The sequence below is a fragment of the Dama dama genome, chromosome 12 (genome assembly GCF_033118175.1).
Source record: "Dama dama isolate Ldn47 chromosome 12, ASM3311817v1, whole genome shotgun sequence".
Classification (NCBI taxonomy): domain Eukaryota; kingdom Metazoa; phylum Chordata; class Mammalia; order Artiodactyla; family Cervidae; genus Dama; species Dama dama.
In genome coordinates, this window is record NC_083692.1 from 59150135 (window position 1) to 59168116 (window position 17982).

General features: G+C 41.0%; 1 protein-coding gene across 2 annotated transcripts; it reads left to right on the forward strand.

The window, feature by feature from the left end:
• Nucleotides 1–152: 152 nt before the first annotated feature.
• VCPKMT (valosin containing protein lysine methyltransferase) lies at nucleotides 153–13308 on the forward strand. Of its 2 annotated transcripts, XM_061157407.1 has the most exons (6): nucleotides 153–438; nucleotides 536–646; nucleotides 816–888; nucleotides 1701–1820; nucleotides 2805–2909; nucleotides 5071–13308. In XM_061157407.1, exons 1-6 carry the CDS (start codon nucleotides 173–175, stop codon nucleotides 5083–5085), a joined length of 690 nt encoding a protein of 229 aa, XP_061013390.1. In that variant the 5' UTR covers nucleotides 153–172; the 3' UTR covers nucleotides 5086–13308. The 2 variants fall into 2 exon arrangements, with proteins under 2 accessions (XP_061013390.1, XP_061013391.1); XM_061157408.1 differs by lacking the exon at nucleotides 816–888 and having other exon boundaries at nucleotides 536–635.
• Nucleotides 13309–17982: the final 4674 nt, after the last annotated feature.

Genomic DNA, 17982 nt, shown 5'->3' on the forward strand with positions numbered 1-17982 from the left:
CTCCGCTGGCCACGCTGGAAGTGTGCTGCCGTCCGGGCTTTGTGCCTTCGCGCACGCGCCGCAGCTCCAACGCCGCCGCCGGGACGCGCCGGGGCCCTGGCAAGGCGGGGCCCGGAATAGTGCGCGTGAATGTGACGTCGCTGCGTGCGGCGCCTCTTGTTGCCGGGCAGCGATGGCGGCCTCTCTGGAGTCCTCTGGGGAGGATCCGCTGCGGAACTTTGTGCGAGTTTTGGAGAAGCGAGATGGCACGGTGTTACGACTGCAGCAGTATGGCTCCGGCGGCGTGGGTTGCGTTGTCTGGGACGCTGCCATTGTCCTTTCTAAATATCTGGAAACGCCCGGATTTGCCGGCGATGGGGCCCACGCGCTGAGCCGGCGGTCGGTGCTAGAGCTGGGCTCGGGCACCGGGGCTGTGGGGCTCATGGCCGCTACCCTCGGGTAAGACCTGGCGGGAGGGGACGCTTCTTTGTTCAGGAAGCCCCGGTTCCTGGCTTCCCACTCTTGTGCCTACACCTCAATCAACGTTATTTTATAGGGCAGATGTCATAGTCACCGATCTTGAGGAATTGCAAGACTTGCTGAAGATGAATATTAATATGAACAAGCATCTTGTCACTGGTTCTGTTCAAGCCAAGGTACTGAAATGGTTTGTATGGCCTTTCAGCTTGTTTTAAGATAACAATTTGTAGTTTGCTTTAAATTGCGTTTCACTGAAAGCATGATTAATACGAATGGAGATTTCTGGGTCTTTTTATAAAACAAGACTTTTAAATTAGTAAAGCAACAGTTTAAAATATGTGGTTGACGTTTTTAAGGGGGGAAGAATTAGAAGACTTTCCTTCTCCGCCAGACTATATACTGATGGCTGACTGCATATACTACGAAGAGGTGAGTGAGTGATGAGTGGAGTCTCTTCTTTTAGAAAACTTAAACTGTATTTCGAGGATTCAGGAGCACGCATTACTTAGCATTTTAACATCTCTGAATGCAGGATATTTGTTCCATAGTTGATGAACAAAGAGAAAATAAAGGTCACCAGGAAATACGTATATGTACTCATGATTAACATAGAGGTCCCTGAAGCTTATTGAGAAAAGTGTTACGTGCATTTTAGGAGAGGCTTCCGTAAAATTTTTAAAGGATTTTTTTCTTTTGGATCTCCTGTAAAAGGCTAAAATTTATTTATTTATTTATTTTTTTAAGTTAGCTGTAAGTTGCATCCTAAAGGATTCATTGTTTTGGGGCAAGATTTATTATATTTATAGAATGTTTTTTTCTTTTGGAATATCAGTTTGTATAGTGTTGTAAGCATCAATCATTTTTTTACAATAATGAACATTGAACCAACTTATTCAAGTTAAAGTTGGACCTACTTTTGTAAGTTAATTGTTGATTGTTTAAATCCTGTTAGATTAAGCTTCAAGAATGCTGTCAATTCCATTTTTACCCATGGGTACTCCAAAATGCAATCACTTGAATCCATTCTCTGGAAGCTGAAATTAATGCAATGGTTGATTAGTTAAGAGTTTACCAATCATTAGTTACAGAGCTGTAACTATGTTTAGTGGATTGGATTGATTCAGAGATGTGTGAATTGTAAGGGAGCTATAATCATCTCCTCTGCCTCCCCTATCCCCTTTTAGAGTAAACATATGTGTTTTTAAAAGTCATTAACAAAAATCATATTCCTTTTTGAACAGTCTTTGGAGCCATTGTTGAAAACCCTGAAAGATCTCAGTGGGTCTGAGACTTGTATTATATGTTGTTATGAACAGCGAACAATGGGGAAAAATCCAGAAATCGAGAAAAAATATTTTGAGGTGAGTACTCTGTTAGATCTACCTTTGTGGGGATTACCTTTCAGAGAGGCTATGTGTGACTTTGTGTTCCAGTATAGTGTGGTAATTTTGAGTAGGGAAAACATTCTGCTTGTATGAACCCAAAGAGAGAATTCTTTATAGCACGCCATTCTAACAACTGCTGCCAGCCTCCCCCGCCCCAGTACCCCCATTCTGATCCTTTATTTTTCTTTTCTGACTTGTTGATCTAGTATTTGTAAAGCCATGTAAAGTAATAATGTGACACCCTTGTCTTTCCTGAGAAAGTTTTCAGTGTTTATCAGTCAAGTTGCTGGCTTTTAGGAACATATTAATGATGTATATATTTTTCGGAGAATACATCATAGAAACATGATATGTGATATGTTTTCATTCCAGTATTTTCCACTGTATTTTTATGGTTGCTTTGGCCAGTGTATTCTACCTATTTTGAAGTTGTTCTTTTCTTTTTCTTCTTTTGCAAGAATTAATGACCCATAGGAAGCTGCAGAAGTAATACTTAGAATCCCATTTGTCTTTCACCCATCTTCCTCCAGTGGTCACCCAAATGCTTCTTATGGGTAAAGATCCATCATATTACAAGTGGTTCTTCTTAAGGAAACATCTTTATGGCTCTTCAGTTTTATCTTCTGAAAGGGTTACTTTGGGTTAAGTGACTCTTAACCATGATATATATAGATATATGGTGAAATCGGTTTTTACTTTTATGTTTTTCTTGACTGTGAAGAACTTTAATGAACTTTTGAAATAATGTATACTTGAAAATTTGATATCATAATCAGTTTTCAGTTGAGTTAAAACATTAAAAAAAAAAAACCATATCAAATGCATATATATCAAGTGCTTAGCTCAACTTTTCATATACCCCTTCAGTCAGTATTCCAAAGATAACCACTATTCTGATTTCTGTCAGCAACGGATAGTTCATATTATTGAATTTGAATTGCATCTTTTTAAAATTTATAGCTCCTTCAACTAGACTTTGACTTTGAAAAAATTCCTTTGGAAAAACATGATGAAGAATATCGAAGTGAAGATATTCACATTTTATACATCAGAAAGAAAAAATCGGTAAACACATGTTTGTCTTATCATCCTCTGAAGTGATTTCACTAGCTGGACACTGTCTCTGAGCTTGAGTATGACGTAGATATAATTTTCATGTGGGGAAATGGTTATAATGATTAACAGGACTGGGACGCTAATGCTCAGTGTTAAGAATGCCTAACTTGCCAGACCTCAGGTGTTTTCTCTAAAATAAGGCAGACTTTTTTGTAAAGGTTATTTCTAATTATATAGCTTTATAATTGGGCATTACCTCAGACAAGTAACTTAGCTATTTATAAATTTCTGTTATCTCTTAGAGGTTTTTAAATGCCAGTTCTGACCTTTGTGAACTCTCTCCAACCATTCAAGTTTGTTTTTTTTTTTAGCTAGTCCAACCATAACATAGTTACATGTTTTTATTTATTGGTCTGTCCAATAAAGAAAAATGCATTCAATTAAATAGAATTTTTAAAAAAAATTTTTTTTAATAGAATTTTTATGTTTCCCTTTTAGATTGCTCCCTTTACCCGTTATAATAAGTACATTTTATACGGTGCCTGGTATTTTAATGTGTAGAAGGGAAGGATTGTGTCCCATCCACCTTTGTACCCCAGCACCTTGTGTGTATGTGACTGGTATAAGGCACGAACGAGATCACTTTTATGAATTGTGGGTGCTAAACTTGATTTAGTTCCATTTGTTTCTGTTATCCTTCCTTTGGATTTGTGGTGAAGTTTTTTGATTTATGTGCATTCTAGCCAGAAGCAGATAATGTGCATTTTTTGGAATCGGGACTAGGTGTTGGAACTACAAAGAAAGAAGAGCAGTGGGATTAGTAATTCAGATCAACTATTACGTGGCATAAGACAATGAATTAAAAATGTTTTATGCCTTAAAGGATCCAGTTTTAGCCAAAGCTGTTGTATAGTTTTAAAAGTAGGGTTTTTTTGGTTTTTTTTTTTTGAGGCTTAAAAATTTTGTGTTTCCTAAATATAGAGGCTTTTGGAGGTGGCAGGAGACGGGGGCAGGGAGTCATTTGTTTTTTTAACTTGATATAATTTATATACTATAAAGTTTACACGTAAGCCATTTTTAGCATATTTACCTAATTGGACAACCATCACCATGTTTTAATTTTAAACATTTTCATAACCCCATACCTTTTAGCAGTTACACCTTATTCCTGCCTTCCCCAGCCCCTAGCAACCACCAGTCTGTATCTCTGTGGATTTGCCTATTGAGCATTCCATACAGATGGAATCACACATGATGTGTGCTTCTTATATCTGGCTTCTTTCATTCAGCAGTGTTTTCAGGGGTGCATCCATGTCCTAGCATGCATCAGCACTTCACTTTTTTTTACGCTTGAATAGTAGTCCTTTGTATGATATGCCACACCTCATACAGGCATTCATCAGTTGATGAGCATTTCCCTTGTTTCCACTTCAGGCTCTAGTGAATAATCCTGTTGTGAATATTCATGTGAAACTACTGTGTGGCATGTTTCCTAATCTCTTGAGTGTGTGTATATCCATAGTGGAATTGCTTGGGCCCACGGGAACTCCATGATTAGCTTTCTGAAGACTTGCCAAACTATTCCAAAGCTGCTATGCCATTTTCCTTTCTTACCAGCACTGTCTGCATTTTCCAGTTTCTCCATATCCTCCCTAACATTTATTGTTGTTAATCTTTTTTATTGTAGTCATCTCGGTAGGTATGAAGTGGTAATCGCATTGTGGTTTTTATTTCCCTAATGAAAATGATGTTGAGTATCTTTTTTTGTGTACTTACTGGCCTTTTTACCTGTTTGTAGAAATCCTTTGCCTATTTTAAAATTGAGTTGTCTTCACCGTTGAGTTGTAAACATTCTTTATATATCCTGGATACCGGACTCATACCAGATTTATGACTTCCAAATTCTGTGGGTTGTCCTTTTCTTTTCTTGATAGTATGTCCTTTGAAACACAGAGGTTTTTAATTTTGATGCTGTCTAGTATATCGGTTCTTTCTTTGGTTGCTTGTACTTTAGGCATTAACAAAGACCACCTCCAAGCATTATACATAGCTATTCATTTGAATTGCATTTGACTGTCAGTAGGCATAATACCTAGTATTAAATACCCAGTAAATATTTAATGTATAATAAGAAATCAGTCTTTTAAGGTTTCCATTTTTTTTCTTACAGAAATTTCCATCATGAAATCTTTAGTCATCTTACCCAGGCCTCTAACAACGTGCGTAAGCTAATAACGTGAATGAAGCATGTGAGTACAGCATGGAAGATTGTGTTCACAGATTTTTTCAGCATGTCTTTAGGGATCCGATCTATAGATAACCACCACTGGCTGCCTGCAATATGAAAAATGACTTGACTGACTGCCTACCTGCCAATGGGCCTGAAATCCAACTTAGTTTACTTTTAGCTCCACATCAAGTTCTGCTTAAAAGAAACATTGTGTCAGTCACTCCTCCAATAAAAATAGGTACTGAGGTTAGCCTAAAGTCTGCCAAGAATAATGAAGTAGCATGGTTGGCTTGGAGTGTTTTCAGGAAAATAGAGGTAAGTTGATCCAGTTTCTAAAGAGAGGTATCAGTTACTCTTTAATAATGTTTAAATTCAAATCAGTAAATTTTAATTTGTCATCAAGATAAATTTAAGAGAGGGTTTTAACATTTATACAATGGGTTTTATTATAAGTATCTTCCACTTCATTGTTTTTCAGACAACTTTAATATTTGTGTTCTTTTACTTGAGGAAAAAAAAACAACAAAAAACGAAAAGACTGTTTTGTGACCAAAGTTCTGTGCTTTTCCTTCACCTTGCTGATTACAGTATAATTTACCCTGTGAATTATATAATAAATTATACTGTGGTCGGTTAATAAAGGTGAAAGTAAGAAGTCAGAGTGCAAGGGGTATCTGTAAAATTTTTTATTTGAGAGTGGAGTGAGAATAAAAGGCCCAGCTTTAGGCTCGTGCATGTATGTGGCTTGTGCACTTTTCCTCATGCGTAGCTCCCAGGAAAATGTGGCTAAATCACTGGTGATAACTTGTTTATATGAAACAGAAAGCTATTTAAATAACTACAAGTGTAGTTCTGTGTACATTTACCAAATGATTTTTTTTCTGTGTGGTCTCTGTCTTATGTTATGATAATCATCTGTTCTCAGACTGATCTGTCAGGACTTCCCAGTCGCACTGGTTCCAAAGCATAATAGTAACCAGATGGAATGCTGGTACTTAACAGGCATTGGTGCTAGGTGGCACATTTTATGTGTTAAAATAAACATTGTTTTTGAGATCCTGTGACTTTGTGAATGTTTCAGAAATAGCTTTGGAGAAAATAAACATTTAAAGCAGGTGACTGCTTTCCAGAAAGAGCAAAAGCAGCCCTGGAGAAATTAAAGATTAACATCAAAAGAAAATTTTTTTCCTTCAGGTTTTCTTCAGTCTTTAACTTTTGTTCTGCTGTTTGTTTTTTTTCCCAAACTGCTCTTAGCATTTCATTAATCAGCTTACTAAACAGTTAGTGTAACCTCAGTGTATGATACTTTTCTAGTTACAGATAATACAGGTATTTTATTAGTGAAGTCTTAGAACAAATGATCACTTTCTGGCTTGTTTCGTAACATTATAAAACTTGTAGGAATGAGTTTATTAACGTTGACCAGCCATAGTAGTCCACTCCAATTCCTCAGGTCCCTTTCACCCTCCTCCCCTTAAGACTGTACTTCTAAAATACAGTAGCTGTGGGTGTTCAGCTGAAGTCCTCCTTGACATTCCTGTAATGAAAGCCCAGCTCCTTGACTTCCGACAGGAGACCTTACACCAGAACTTGCTGGCGGGCTTGGGATGAGACCAGCCTCTTGGCAGCTTTGCCAGAATCACCCCCTTGCTTGTGTGTGTTTCTTCTTCTTTCATGTCCTATTTCCACTCCCTTCTTTCTTATCACCTTAATAAGTCAAGGAAACGGCAACCCACTCCAGGATTCCCACCTGGAAAACCCCATGGACAGAGGAGCTCGGCAGGCTACAGTCCATTGGGTAGCAAGAGTTGGACACGACTTAAGAGACTAAACCACTATCATACATTCATTACCATTTGTTCCTGGGGAGCTGATCTAAGGTACTGACTACAGGATTGAGTACTTTTTAACAGAAAGTGAAGTGAGATTGTTTTTCTTATTCTGGAATAAGGCCAAAGCAGAGTTTAAAAGGTACCAATCCCCAAGTTCTAAGATCAGAGAACCATAGTGATTAGTAAGCACTGCTGGGCTTCCTGAGGGTTGCCAGATCAGGTAGCAAGCTCTGTCACTAACTACCATCCACACACAGCTGGGGAGGTCTGGGAGAGGCCTTCTTTTGGAGGAAGTGCAATGTTGAGGAAAGGGATTTAGTCCTTTGAGCTCTCATGAGAGAGGGAACAGAGCGTATCTGTACTCAGAAGCCACAGGAGGGAGACCTGGGGAGGAATTCAAGATCCAGGAAGCCTCCAAGAAGGGTAGACTAGCATTGTCCTACCTGGTTGGATTTGTCTTTATCCTGCAGATGAATACATCTGTTTAATTCCAGAGCATGGGAATTTGGGAGAGGTGGTGTGGAGACTGTCAGTCAGAGAGGTGTTAAAGATGGATCTCGGGCAGTTGAGAGCTGATACATGAGCTGAAGGCATTAGGACTTCTGCAACAACATGGGGTGGTTAAAAGGCAGGTGCAGCAGACAAGTGAGGTGTGATGCTGGGTTAGCCAGAATATAGACAACGCTCAAATCTCAAGGGACTACCAGGACCAGGAGGAACCGCTCAGGAATTAGCCCAAGTGTGGCTTGCCACTGCACAATGAAACCTATAAGCCACTTAGTACAGTGCAGCTATAGCCAATTAGAGAGCCGCACACCCCACCGAGTAAGGCAGTGCTTCTCAGGCTCGCTGTACTTGGGAGATTAAAAGCAAACAAAAACTTTGTTTAGTCTCCATCCCAATCCAATTAAACCAGAGTTTAATTTGTTAAAGTTCTCTGGATGGTTTTAATGTTTAGCCTAAATTGAGAATTACTGCAATGAAGAAGCCTCTTCTAGCAGCTTCTTCCCAAGAAGAGATCAAAGAAAAGGAATGAAATCAGGAAGATGCCCTGGAGAAGGCAATGGCACCCCACTCCAGTACTCTTGCCTGGAAAATCCCATGGACAGAGGAGCCTGGTAGGCTACAGTCCATGGGCTTGCAGAGAGTCGGACGCGACTGAGTGACTTTACTCTACTTTTACATAAAAACAAACCATGATTAGATCTGTACTGTGAAGGGAAGAAAGAGCTTTGAATCTGATGTGGAATTTTCTGTGAAATAGGATGTTTTGAAATAAACAGGGCTGAGTTTTAGGAACTAAATATGTGAAAATTTAGAAAGTTTGGCCAAGAAGGTAAAGGTGATACTCCTCAAGAGTAAAGAGGAGGGACTTCACTGGAGGTTCAGTGGTTAAGACTCCACTTCCACTGCAGGGGAACTTAAGATCTCACAGCAGCACAGGGTAGCTACCCCAAAAAAGCGGGGGAAGCTAGGAAAAGAAAATTGTTAGAACTGTAGCCTCCAATGACTTGTTTCCTCCCTGTATGGACTATAACTTTCAAGGTCTTTAAGGTTACATAGTTTTAAATCTTAACCTGCTGCAGTTCATAACCTAGGGTCAGTGGGTCATGTTTGGTGAATTTGGAAGTAAAGTTAGGTTATTAAGAAGTATTAAAAATCCAGAATGATTTTTAGTGGGACTTTTTACACAGTGTGGCTAGTCCTTGTTAAATGATGTCAATTCAGGGTACAGACAACTGTGTTCATTTAAAGAAAAGTATGAAAGTGTTAGTCACTCAGTCATGTCTGACTCTTTGTGACCCCATGGACTGTAGCCCCCAGGCTCCTCGTCCATGGGAGTCTCTAGGCAAGAATACTGGAGTGGGTTGCCATTTCCTCCTCCAGGGGATCTTCCAGACTCCAGGATCAAACCCAGGTCTCTTGCATTGCAGGCAAATTCTTCACTGTCTGAGCCATCAGGGAAGCCCCCAAAGAAAAGTATGGGGGACTTCCCTGGTGGTCCAGTTGTTAAGACTCTGAGCTCCCAATGGAGGGGGCATGGGTTCAATCCCTGGTTGGGGAACCAAGATTCCATATGCTGCATGTCCAATAAATAAATGAAACATGTAAAAAAATGTGTGGATCATAGAAATATGACTGTTATTCCTAATGTTCCCTGTAGATGGCGTTGCTTGACTTGGTCTTTAAACAGTTTATAGACAGGAAGTTGTTAAAATAGAATGTTCTAAATGAATTCACACTTGGATTTTGAAAGTGAAGTACGTTAGATTTTAAAGAATAAACCTACCTGTTATAAGTTGCTTTCAGAATATAATGTGGTTGTCTTAGTTCGTTTGGGTTGGTATCACAAAATACCGTAGCCTAGGTAACTTACAAACGACAGAAATGTATTTCTCACAGTTCTGGGAGGCTGGACAGTCCAAGATCAATATGTCCATAGGCAGCTATCCTCACAGGGTGGAAGGGACAAGGGACTCCCTGGAGTCTCTTTTACCGGCACAAATCCCATTTATAGAGAGCTTCATCCCTCCCAAATGCCTCACCTCCAAATATCTTCACACTGGATGAATAAATTTCAATATATGAATGGGGGGTGGTGGTGGTGTAAACATCCAGACTGTAACAGTACTGTAAGTAAAATAGTTTTTTTTCCTTGTAAATCTATCTTTATTTTCTGTTTATTGCATTTTGATTTTTGAATTTTGAATTTTTGAATCCTTTTGAATTTTTGAATGTGGTTCATATAGCTACATAAATTGCAATTCATAAATCATTTGTCTGCTGTTGGTATTTTCTATGAGAGACAGATATTTCAAAGGCTAAATTAGTTCAAGTTCTAAAAATGAAATTCACCTTGAAAGTACTTTTTATGTAATGCATGATTTTACATCTGAGGTACTTGAAGCTTCTAATTAATTTTAATTAGTTTCAAACCAGTATGCCTTCTTCACTAGAGTAATAAGTAGCTTTTACATCAAAAGACTGAAGCTCTGTCTTTGGTTTTATCACAGTTCTGTAAGTTTAGGCTGCCTGTTTGACTTTCAGTTTTAATTTTTCCTCAAGGAACATCAGGATTTGAAAGAGTGTTTGATTCAGTGATAATAAACATTTAAAAAAATAATATTCAGTTTTCATAACATAAAGAGCTTCAGGCCATATTTGAATTAGAAAAAGTTTGTGGCAACAAAATTTTACTGAAAATTAGTCAAGTAATGGGAAGCTAAGTTTTCACTTTAAATGATTTGGGGTAGGAAAACAAATTCTGAAATCATTTTCACCAGTTAGGTGAAAGCTGTTATGTATTTGGGGTCATATCAGTTGTGAGATACATCTTAAGTAATAGCAAATAGTTTTCAAAGAGTAGATTTTAAAATATGTTAGAACAGGTTATCTCTATGATGGTTGTTTTCTCATGACCATCCTGAAAGCTATTAGCTCACAAGCCTTGAAACTGGATTATCTGGATTTAAACCTCAGTTCCTTCATTTCCTTAGCTGTGTGACTGTGCCTCAGTTTCCTCCTCTGTGAGGTAAAACCATGATGGATTGCCTCATAGCTTGGCATAGGGATTAAGTCAGTTTAACACATAAAATGTTCAGCATACAGTAAGCCTTCGATAAATGTTGTGGCTATATATAGCAGGCTTGGAATTACTTTATGTGAGGGTCCTGGGGAAATGTAATAATGCGAGTCTGTGTTGCAGTGTGAAATCTGGGCATCTTTTTGAGAGTATAGGGCTTGTGAACATCACTACCCCATCACGGCGGGAATGGCTCCTGGGTGGGAGGAGTCTGAGAACAGTGTTCCACAGTAAGTTGAACAGGTGAGAGATTTTAGAAGAAGAAAATGTGGTGAAAAGAAAACCTTTGTTTGCTGTTCATTTTTACGGTTCTAAAGCTAAGTGCCATGAGCATTGAGAGGCCAAGAAAAACAGAGGAGATCCTCATTTCCAAATACCAGAGCTTGGGCTTGTTGGCCTAAGCTCCAGGATCCCACCATCCTGAACCTTACCGAATTCTTCCCTCTGTGGTTCTTCTCTATGTTAAATTGAGACCAGAAAAGTGGCACCAGGTCATTTTTCTGAAGTCTGGGGCTTGATGTATCTACATAATTACTATCAGAGTTTAGATGTGTTCATTCTAAAAGAACAAGGTGACTATAAAATACTCTGTAGCTCTTGCCTCCTGGGTAAACCATCTTTTACCCTGTGATCAGTATATATGATGAGAATCAGGAGCTTCTTTTAACTTCAGGCTGATTCTGTCTGTACCCACAGACAAGATTGAGAGTCAGAACCATGAACTGTATCTACTTCTCCATCAGCCAGTGTAAAATAACACAAGTGCTTAACTGCATTATATTAAACTTTCAAGCCTTTTTTTGTTTGCAATTGATGGAAAAGATTGTCATGAATACTAGATCACTGGTCTTAATTTTTAGAAATGTCATTAGCTATGACACAGTACCTACCTTGATGAAGGATAAATTCACACTTTTTACTATTCACAAAGTTAGAAACAATGATGTTTCTTCTTTGCAAAACAAAGTTAAGGCTTTTGAAAGAGAGCTGTTCTAGATGCCATCCTTATGGGGTTAAATGTTGAGTACTTAACAGATTTCCTTCATGTCATTAGCTCTTATGAATCATCACTGGCAGTCTGTTAAAACCCTTGACGGGTCAGTGCCTTTAAATACTCTTGAGTAATTTTTTAAAAGTTAACTTTTATTCTAAGTTGTTAAACTATTGAAGTCCAAGCATTTAACAGTCTGAGGTCCGGGTTCATTTGTTGGCTCATGGGTGCTTTAATAAATCATTGCTGGAGTTATTGTGTATATAGTACAAACAATCCCATGTATCTCCATTCAGTACCTGACCTTGTTCTTTTAGGAATGTGTCCTGAAAACTGGCTTGTACTACGAGCACAGTACAGTTGCATATTGGGGTACAACAAATAGAAATAGCATGTTTTATCCAAAGCTAAGATGAGAAGCTTGATATTTTCATTCCAAATGAGTGTAAAGAATAATCTCATTGCATATAATGGACATTTGAACATACACCTGGCTTCTTGAAACTTTAAAACAGGAAAAACAAGTTTCACACTCCCACAAATAATAAATGTTTAACCAGAGAATGCCTTTGGGTTTCAGTGACATTTGTGAACATAGGTACAATGTACTTTTAAAATAGCTATCGTCTACAATATTGTAAAGTAATTAGCCTCCAACTAATAAAAATAAATGAAAAAAAAATAGCTATCATCTTTCTAAATCTTGTCACAAGGATTTTTTTAAAAAAATTCTGTCGTTCAGAACTCTCTTTTCACTCTCTAGCATATCTCTGACACCCACATTCAGTCTGTTACTCTCTGTCTGAAATAAGTGTCTGGTTGTTAACCTGAGATTCCAAGGAAGAGAGGAGTGGAGGTTCAGTGTGGCCAATAGGAACGAAAGTCCAAATTAGCTCTGAAGATAACCCTAGGTCTGTTCTAAATCCACTCAACTTCCCTTTGTGTGCCCAAGCCTATACATCTTCTCCTAAGGAGAAAACGGCTCACTTGACTACCACCTAATCTGGCTGTATGTCCTCGGGTGAGTTAAATTCTCTGAATGTTAGTGTCCCTCTCTGTAAAGTGAGAGTGACATCTACCTGATAGCACGGTGGTGGTTAGACTAGATAATATATTGTAGACAAGGGTAGGGAAGAAGGCATAAGCCTCAGCTGTCTGCTCTGAGGGTTCAGACTGGTAAATTCTTGCAAACTAGAGAGAAGTCATCCTATGCAAACAACACAGCTTGGTCCAGAGAAAACAAAAGCCTTTACTGTCAGAAAGGTGGGATTCCCAGTGTAGCAGCCTGTCTGTCATTTACTTTTACTTCCACCCTGACTTCTTCCCTTTCTCTTCAGGCTCCACCTTCATCACAGGAAGGGAGTAAGAAGTCACGGGGAGACCTTGCAGTTCTCTTGTTCCCACCCACAAGCTGATTGTAGATTCCCCCTCTCTGGCCTCCTGACCCTGACCCTTCCCCTAAGCCCTGGCGTCACCTCTTGAGCTGCCTTCAGTTGTCCCATCTTCCTCCCCTTCCTCCTCTCACTGCTGTCACCTGAGGTCGGGCCTCATTACCTCTAATCTATGCTCCTGTAATGTCTCCCACTTCTCGCATCTCTCCGCACACACCTGTGCAAATAGTGGTGCCGGTGTACTCTCCTGACAGGGAGTGCCAGACTGTTCAGCATCCTACTCAAAAACCTCCCCAGAGATGCAGGTGAGGTAGAATGTCCCACATCAGGTACTCAGTAACCTCTTCGGTGTATCTCCTTTTGCTTCCTTCTTGCCATCTTCTCGAAATGGACTTCTGGATGTGTACACAAAGTGCTTCATTGCTTCTGTCTTTGCTCATGGTCTTTTCCATCAGCCTTCTCCCAACTGACTGGTGAAGACCCAGTCTCTTAAGAACTGACCCTCTGCCTGCCCCATGACCAAGCCCAGCAAAACAGCCTCACTTCCTCCCCCCCCACCCCCACAGTTAAAGGATAGGTATCACATGACCTACGCCAACTCCACAGAGCCCTCCTGGATAAGAGACACTTCCTCTTTTCCAGGGTAGCTAATGCTAAGGATAAAAATAAGACTCCAGCTTCCCCCAAATAAAAATCAACACAGACGAAAGCAGAATCTAGATGCAGAGAGAGAAATCAGAAGACTGTCCTGATTATTCGGTTTGAGCCTCTGAAGCCAGCTCTGCCGCCTGGACTCCCAGTTGTATAACCTAGTTAACTTCGTTCTGCTGGTTTGAGGCTGGGTTTCTCTTCCCTGCCGTGGAGCAGGTCCTAACTAGACCCTTCAAACTTTTCTGCCTTATACACTCTACCCCTATCTTAGTCTTTCCCAACCAGTACTTTTCCCAAGAAGTAATCTGCTTTTTAAGTCTTTGTTTTGTGCATAATTCCAGCCTAATCATCTTAGCCATTGATTTACAGACTTCCTAGAATAGTGTCAGTTGTTGATCATACTGTGGGTGATCAGTATCTTAACCCATCAGACTGCAAAAGTAAACATCATAAAACTACTCAGCAAAAGTGAAGAAATAAAAACCCATTGTGGGAGTGGTTTCCTGTGTTACCAAAGAGCATACCTACCACCTTTGCATCCAGAAAATATTCAAGATTCCCCCTCTCCATCCCCATCATGGACTTGTTATTTAGCACTGAGAGAATGAATTGCTTCAGAGAGCAAATGGGTCTGGGTAGGGCTGACTATGAAGAGTGGAGGGAGAATTACAGCAGGTATTAGGTGAGGTCCAAGATCTGGAGAGTTAAGACTAGGCACACAGGGTGTCAGCTAAGAAAGGTTGGAAAGCTTCCTTGGGCTACAGAAAAAACCTGCATTTATTGTGAAGTTTTAATTTTTTTACTTTATTTCAATTCCTTTTAGTTTTCCACAGCTTTCCTGAAAGTCTGACACCTGTGTGTAGCTTCCATGTGGTGGCAGAAAGTGAAGAGTGTAAGTTTTAAAAACTACCTTACCAATCTGTTTGGAATAACATAATATTAGTATAAATTCTGGGAGGAAGAGTGAGCCCCAGAGGGTCCCAGCACTTCAGGGGCCACTGAGAGTGATGCAGAATAAAACCTCCCCTTCCCAGTATGTGCTATTTAGGAGGGCTTTGGAACAGAGGCAGAGCTGACCCTTGGGTTACAGATGTTACATGCAGTAAATATTTTACTGAACTTTAAATGTAATTGTCATGAATAGTCAAAGTATTTGGAAAGATTGAAGTGAACCTAATTTTTTTTTTATATATCACCAGATTTGAAACTGTCACTAGAATTTATACTCATATCATGTTATTCCAAATAGATTGGTAAGGTTTTTAAAATTAATTGTGATTTCTTGTGTGAGATACCTGAGGGCCTTATGTTACGACTATATGGTATCTTGAAACCAAATCAAGAAAAAAAATCTACCCATGAATTTTAAGTTTCCAGAATGATCCCTGACTTTCACAAAGACTAATTTATGAAAGCAAGACAACCATTCACAGTAGAGGCTTGGGTTAGTTTTAAAGGCAGCTTTGATGATTGACAGGTGACTGGCTGCAGTGGTAGGACAATTAAATTCCCAAACAGTAGGAAACCAGATTAGATGTTAGTGTTGTGTGTGGATGGGCTCAAGACTGTCAGATTTGATGTAAGTTCTACCTTATGTGATCATGCTTAATGGGATCAAGGCTAACATAAGACCCAAGCTAATAGCTAATATGCCATTTGGCAATTCAGAGCCTTGCTTTAGATAAAGATCTGTGCCCAGGCCTGTGAAATGTGAGTAGAGAGCAGAGAGTATGATAATGTGTGTGTTTTGGAGGGGGGTGGGGATGGGGTTGTCATTAATTGATAAAAGACTGGAGGCTTTATTTTTCTTACCAATGTCTCTTAACTTGCTGGGTAGCCTAGAAAAAATGACTGTTATTCTTCAACAAAAAGAATGGCGTTGTTTGCTGTCCTTCCACGAGGACCTTGGCAGGGAGAGTGGGCTTCTGTTAAGAGCCCAGGACTCTGGCCTCCTCAGCCTCCCCTGGGGACAAAGTAGCTCCAGCCGGCAAATCTCCCCAGAAATACTTCTCCGAGCACAAGAGAGTTCCCACGACTCTCTGGACTCATCTGTGAGTTCCCAGGCATCTAGCTATCATCTTTCCAAACACTCAGTGCCAGGTACTGACTGTGATTAGGACAGTGGCCATGCTGACGCCCCTCAGGTCACCCTGTCCTCCTGATTAAAGATATGCCTCGGCAGCATTTGATGGAGATTTCCTGGCTTGACTGGAGCCAGAGGGTGAAGGCTGACCTCCTGCCTCTGCTGACTAGCTGTGAGGCCTCTGGCAGGTCCCTCAGTCAGATGGGGATGGTGATGGTGGTGGTGACACTTGTCTTGCCCACCCACAGAGTCCTTAGGATGCTCAAACAGGAAAATGGGTGTGAGAGCCCAGTGTCAGCTTGAAAGCTGGATGGAGATGCGAGTTACTGCGCGTGGTGCTGACATCCAACAAAAGGCTGGATGATTCTTCCCCTTCCCAGCCAAGTATGTGCCATTCAAAACTAAACAGAGGGTATCTGCTTCATCTCTAATGAGCAGGGGGCCTTAAGGCAAACGTCCACAGAAGGGAGGAGGGACAGACTGTGGCTCAGTTCCCCTTGGTCTCCTCAGTCTGTCTTCTTTTTGGACTCTAGTTGACCTTCTTATCAATCGTACCCTCACTCTTTCTTGTCACAGAAGAGAGACAGTCACCATCTCTCCTCATTTGTGTTCAGTGGGCCAGGCTTATGGCAGGTGCTGGGGATACCTATGGGTTGTGAGTTGCTCGCTATCATGGAAAGGAGGCGGCTCCTAAAAGGAGTGAGCATGCTAGGACAGGGCCCAAGACATGCTGAGCATTTTACAGATGTGTCATTATCTTCTTGTTATTCTTACTCTTACTATGGGAGCAAAGGCGATTAGACTGGTTTTGCAAATGTGTTTTCCTTGATTCCTCAACCTGTCAAATGAAAAGCCTCCTCAACACTGCCTTATTTCCTTGTTCTTGAAAGAATCCAGGGTAGCAGATCTGCCCGGGGAAGGCTGTAAACACTGCTTGGCCTATAGGTCTCCGAGGTCTGATTTAAAGCTGCCCACCATGGGAAATCTGCTATTTGGGTCCCCAGAGCTGGCCTATGCCCAGATTCCGTGCGTCCTCCGCTGCCTTTCTCCTGCCAGGGACACCATCCTTCCCAACCAGAATATCACCCCATCCTTACAATGCGCCTTCATTCTCTGTGCCCCCTGCTGTGGCATAATGGTCACGGTACTTGCCGCTCACCGTAATTTCACTGATTTACACTCACGGAAGCCCTGGGCAGACACACGAGGGTGCTCATCTCCCTATGCTTCCATTTTAAAGATTCTCTAATGTTTGTTTCCAGTGTGGCTCTGGTAACATTGTTTTTCCATGTTTCTACCTTGTCTCCCTGAGGCTTCCTCCCCCTCCTTAAAGTCAACAGAGTCTTTGCACCCTGCATGATCCTTGCACATCTCGCTTGAAGAATATTCCATTCCCCAGTAATTAATCCAGCCAACTTTTCTTGAGTGCCTGTGATGCTTGTGGTAGGTCCTGGAGGGAATACAAAATGAATACAAAAATGAAATATGACTGAAAAGGCGACAGTGGAGAAAGTGAAGGCAGTAGCTTATTTCATAGAGTTTAGTTGAAAGAAGGCTTGCACTAAAGGATGGAAGAGGAGAGATTGCGGCTGAAGATAAAGGGGGCATTGGGGGGCAGGGTGTGGAGGAGCCCAGAGTAGAGGAGTGAGATCCAGAGTCAGATCCAGGGCAGGTAAACTGATTCTGGAAGGAAGAGGGTCATCTCTTTTAGAGGACTGATGGGAAGAAGGGAGGGCGAGCAGAGGGAAGGAAGGAAGAAAAAAGAGGGGAGGGAGGAAGATGTAGCTAAATGTGGACTTAGATGTAGGGGGAAAGGGCTTCCCAGGTGGCACTAGTGGTAAAGAACCTGCCTGCCAATGCAGGAGACGTAAGTGATTCGGGTTTGATCCCTGGGTCAGGAAGATCCCCTGATGGAGGGAATGGCAACCCACTCCAGTATTCTTGCCTGGAGAACCCCAAGGACAGAGGAACCTGGCAGGCTACAGTCCATGGGGTCGCAAAGAGTCAGACATGACTGAAGCAACTTAGCACACTCGCTTGCACCTAGGGGGAAAGAGATTCATCACCAGTACCCTGTGTTTTCACTGTTAAATGAATGAAAGAGGGGACTTGGGCCTCGACATGAGGGAGCTTAAGCTGCTAAAGGATTCACTAGTGGGGAGACTAGCAAGTGGCAACTGTGGCAGAACTGCCCCTGGGGCCTGACTGGGGGAGACCTGGGGAAGGGGGGAAAGAAATGCAGAGTTGGGAAATAGGAGTTATCTCCAGGTTCACCCTTCTCTCTCTCCCCAACCCATCCCCTGAACCAGGATCTGGAGGCT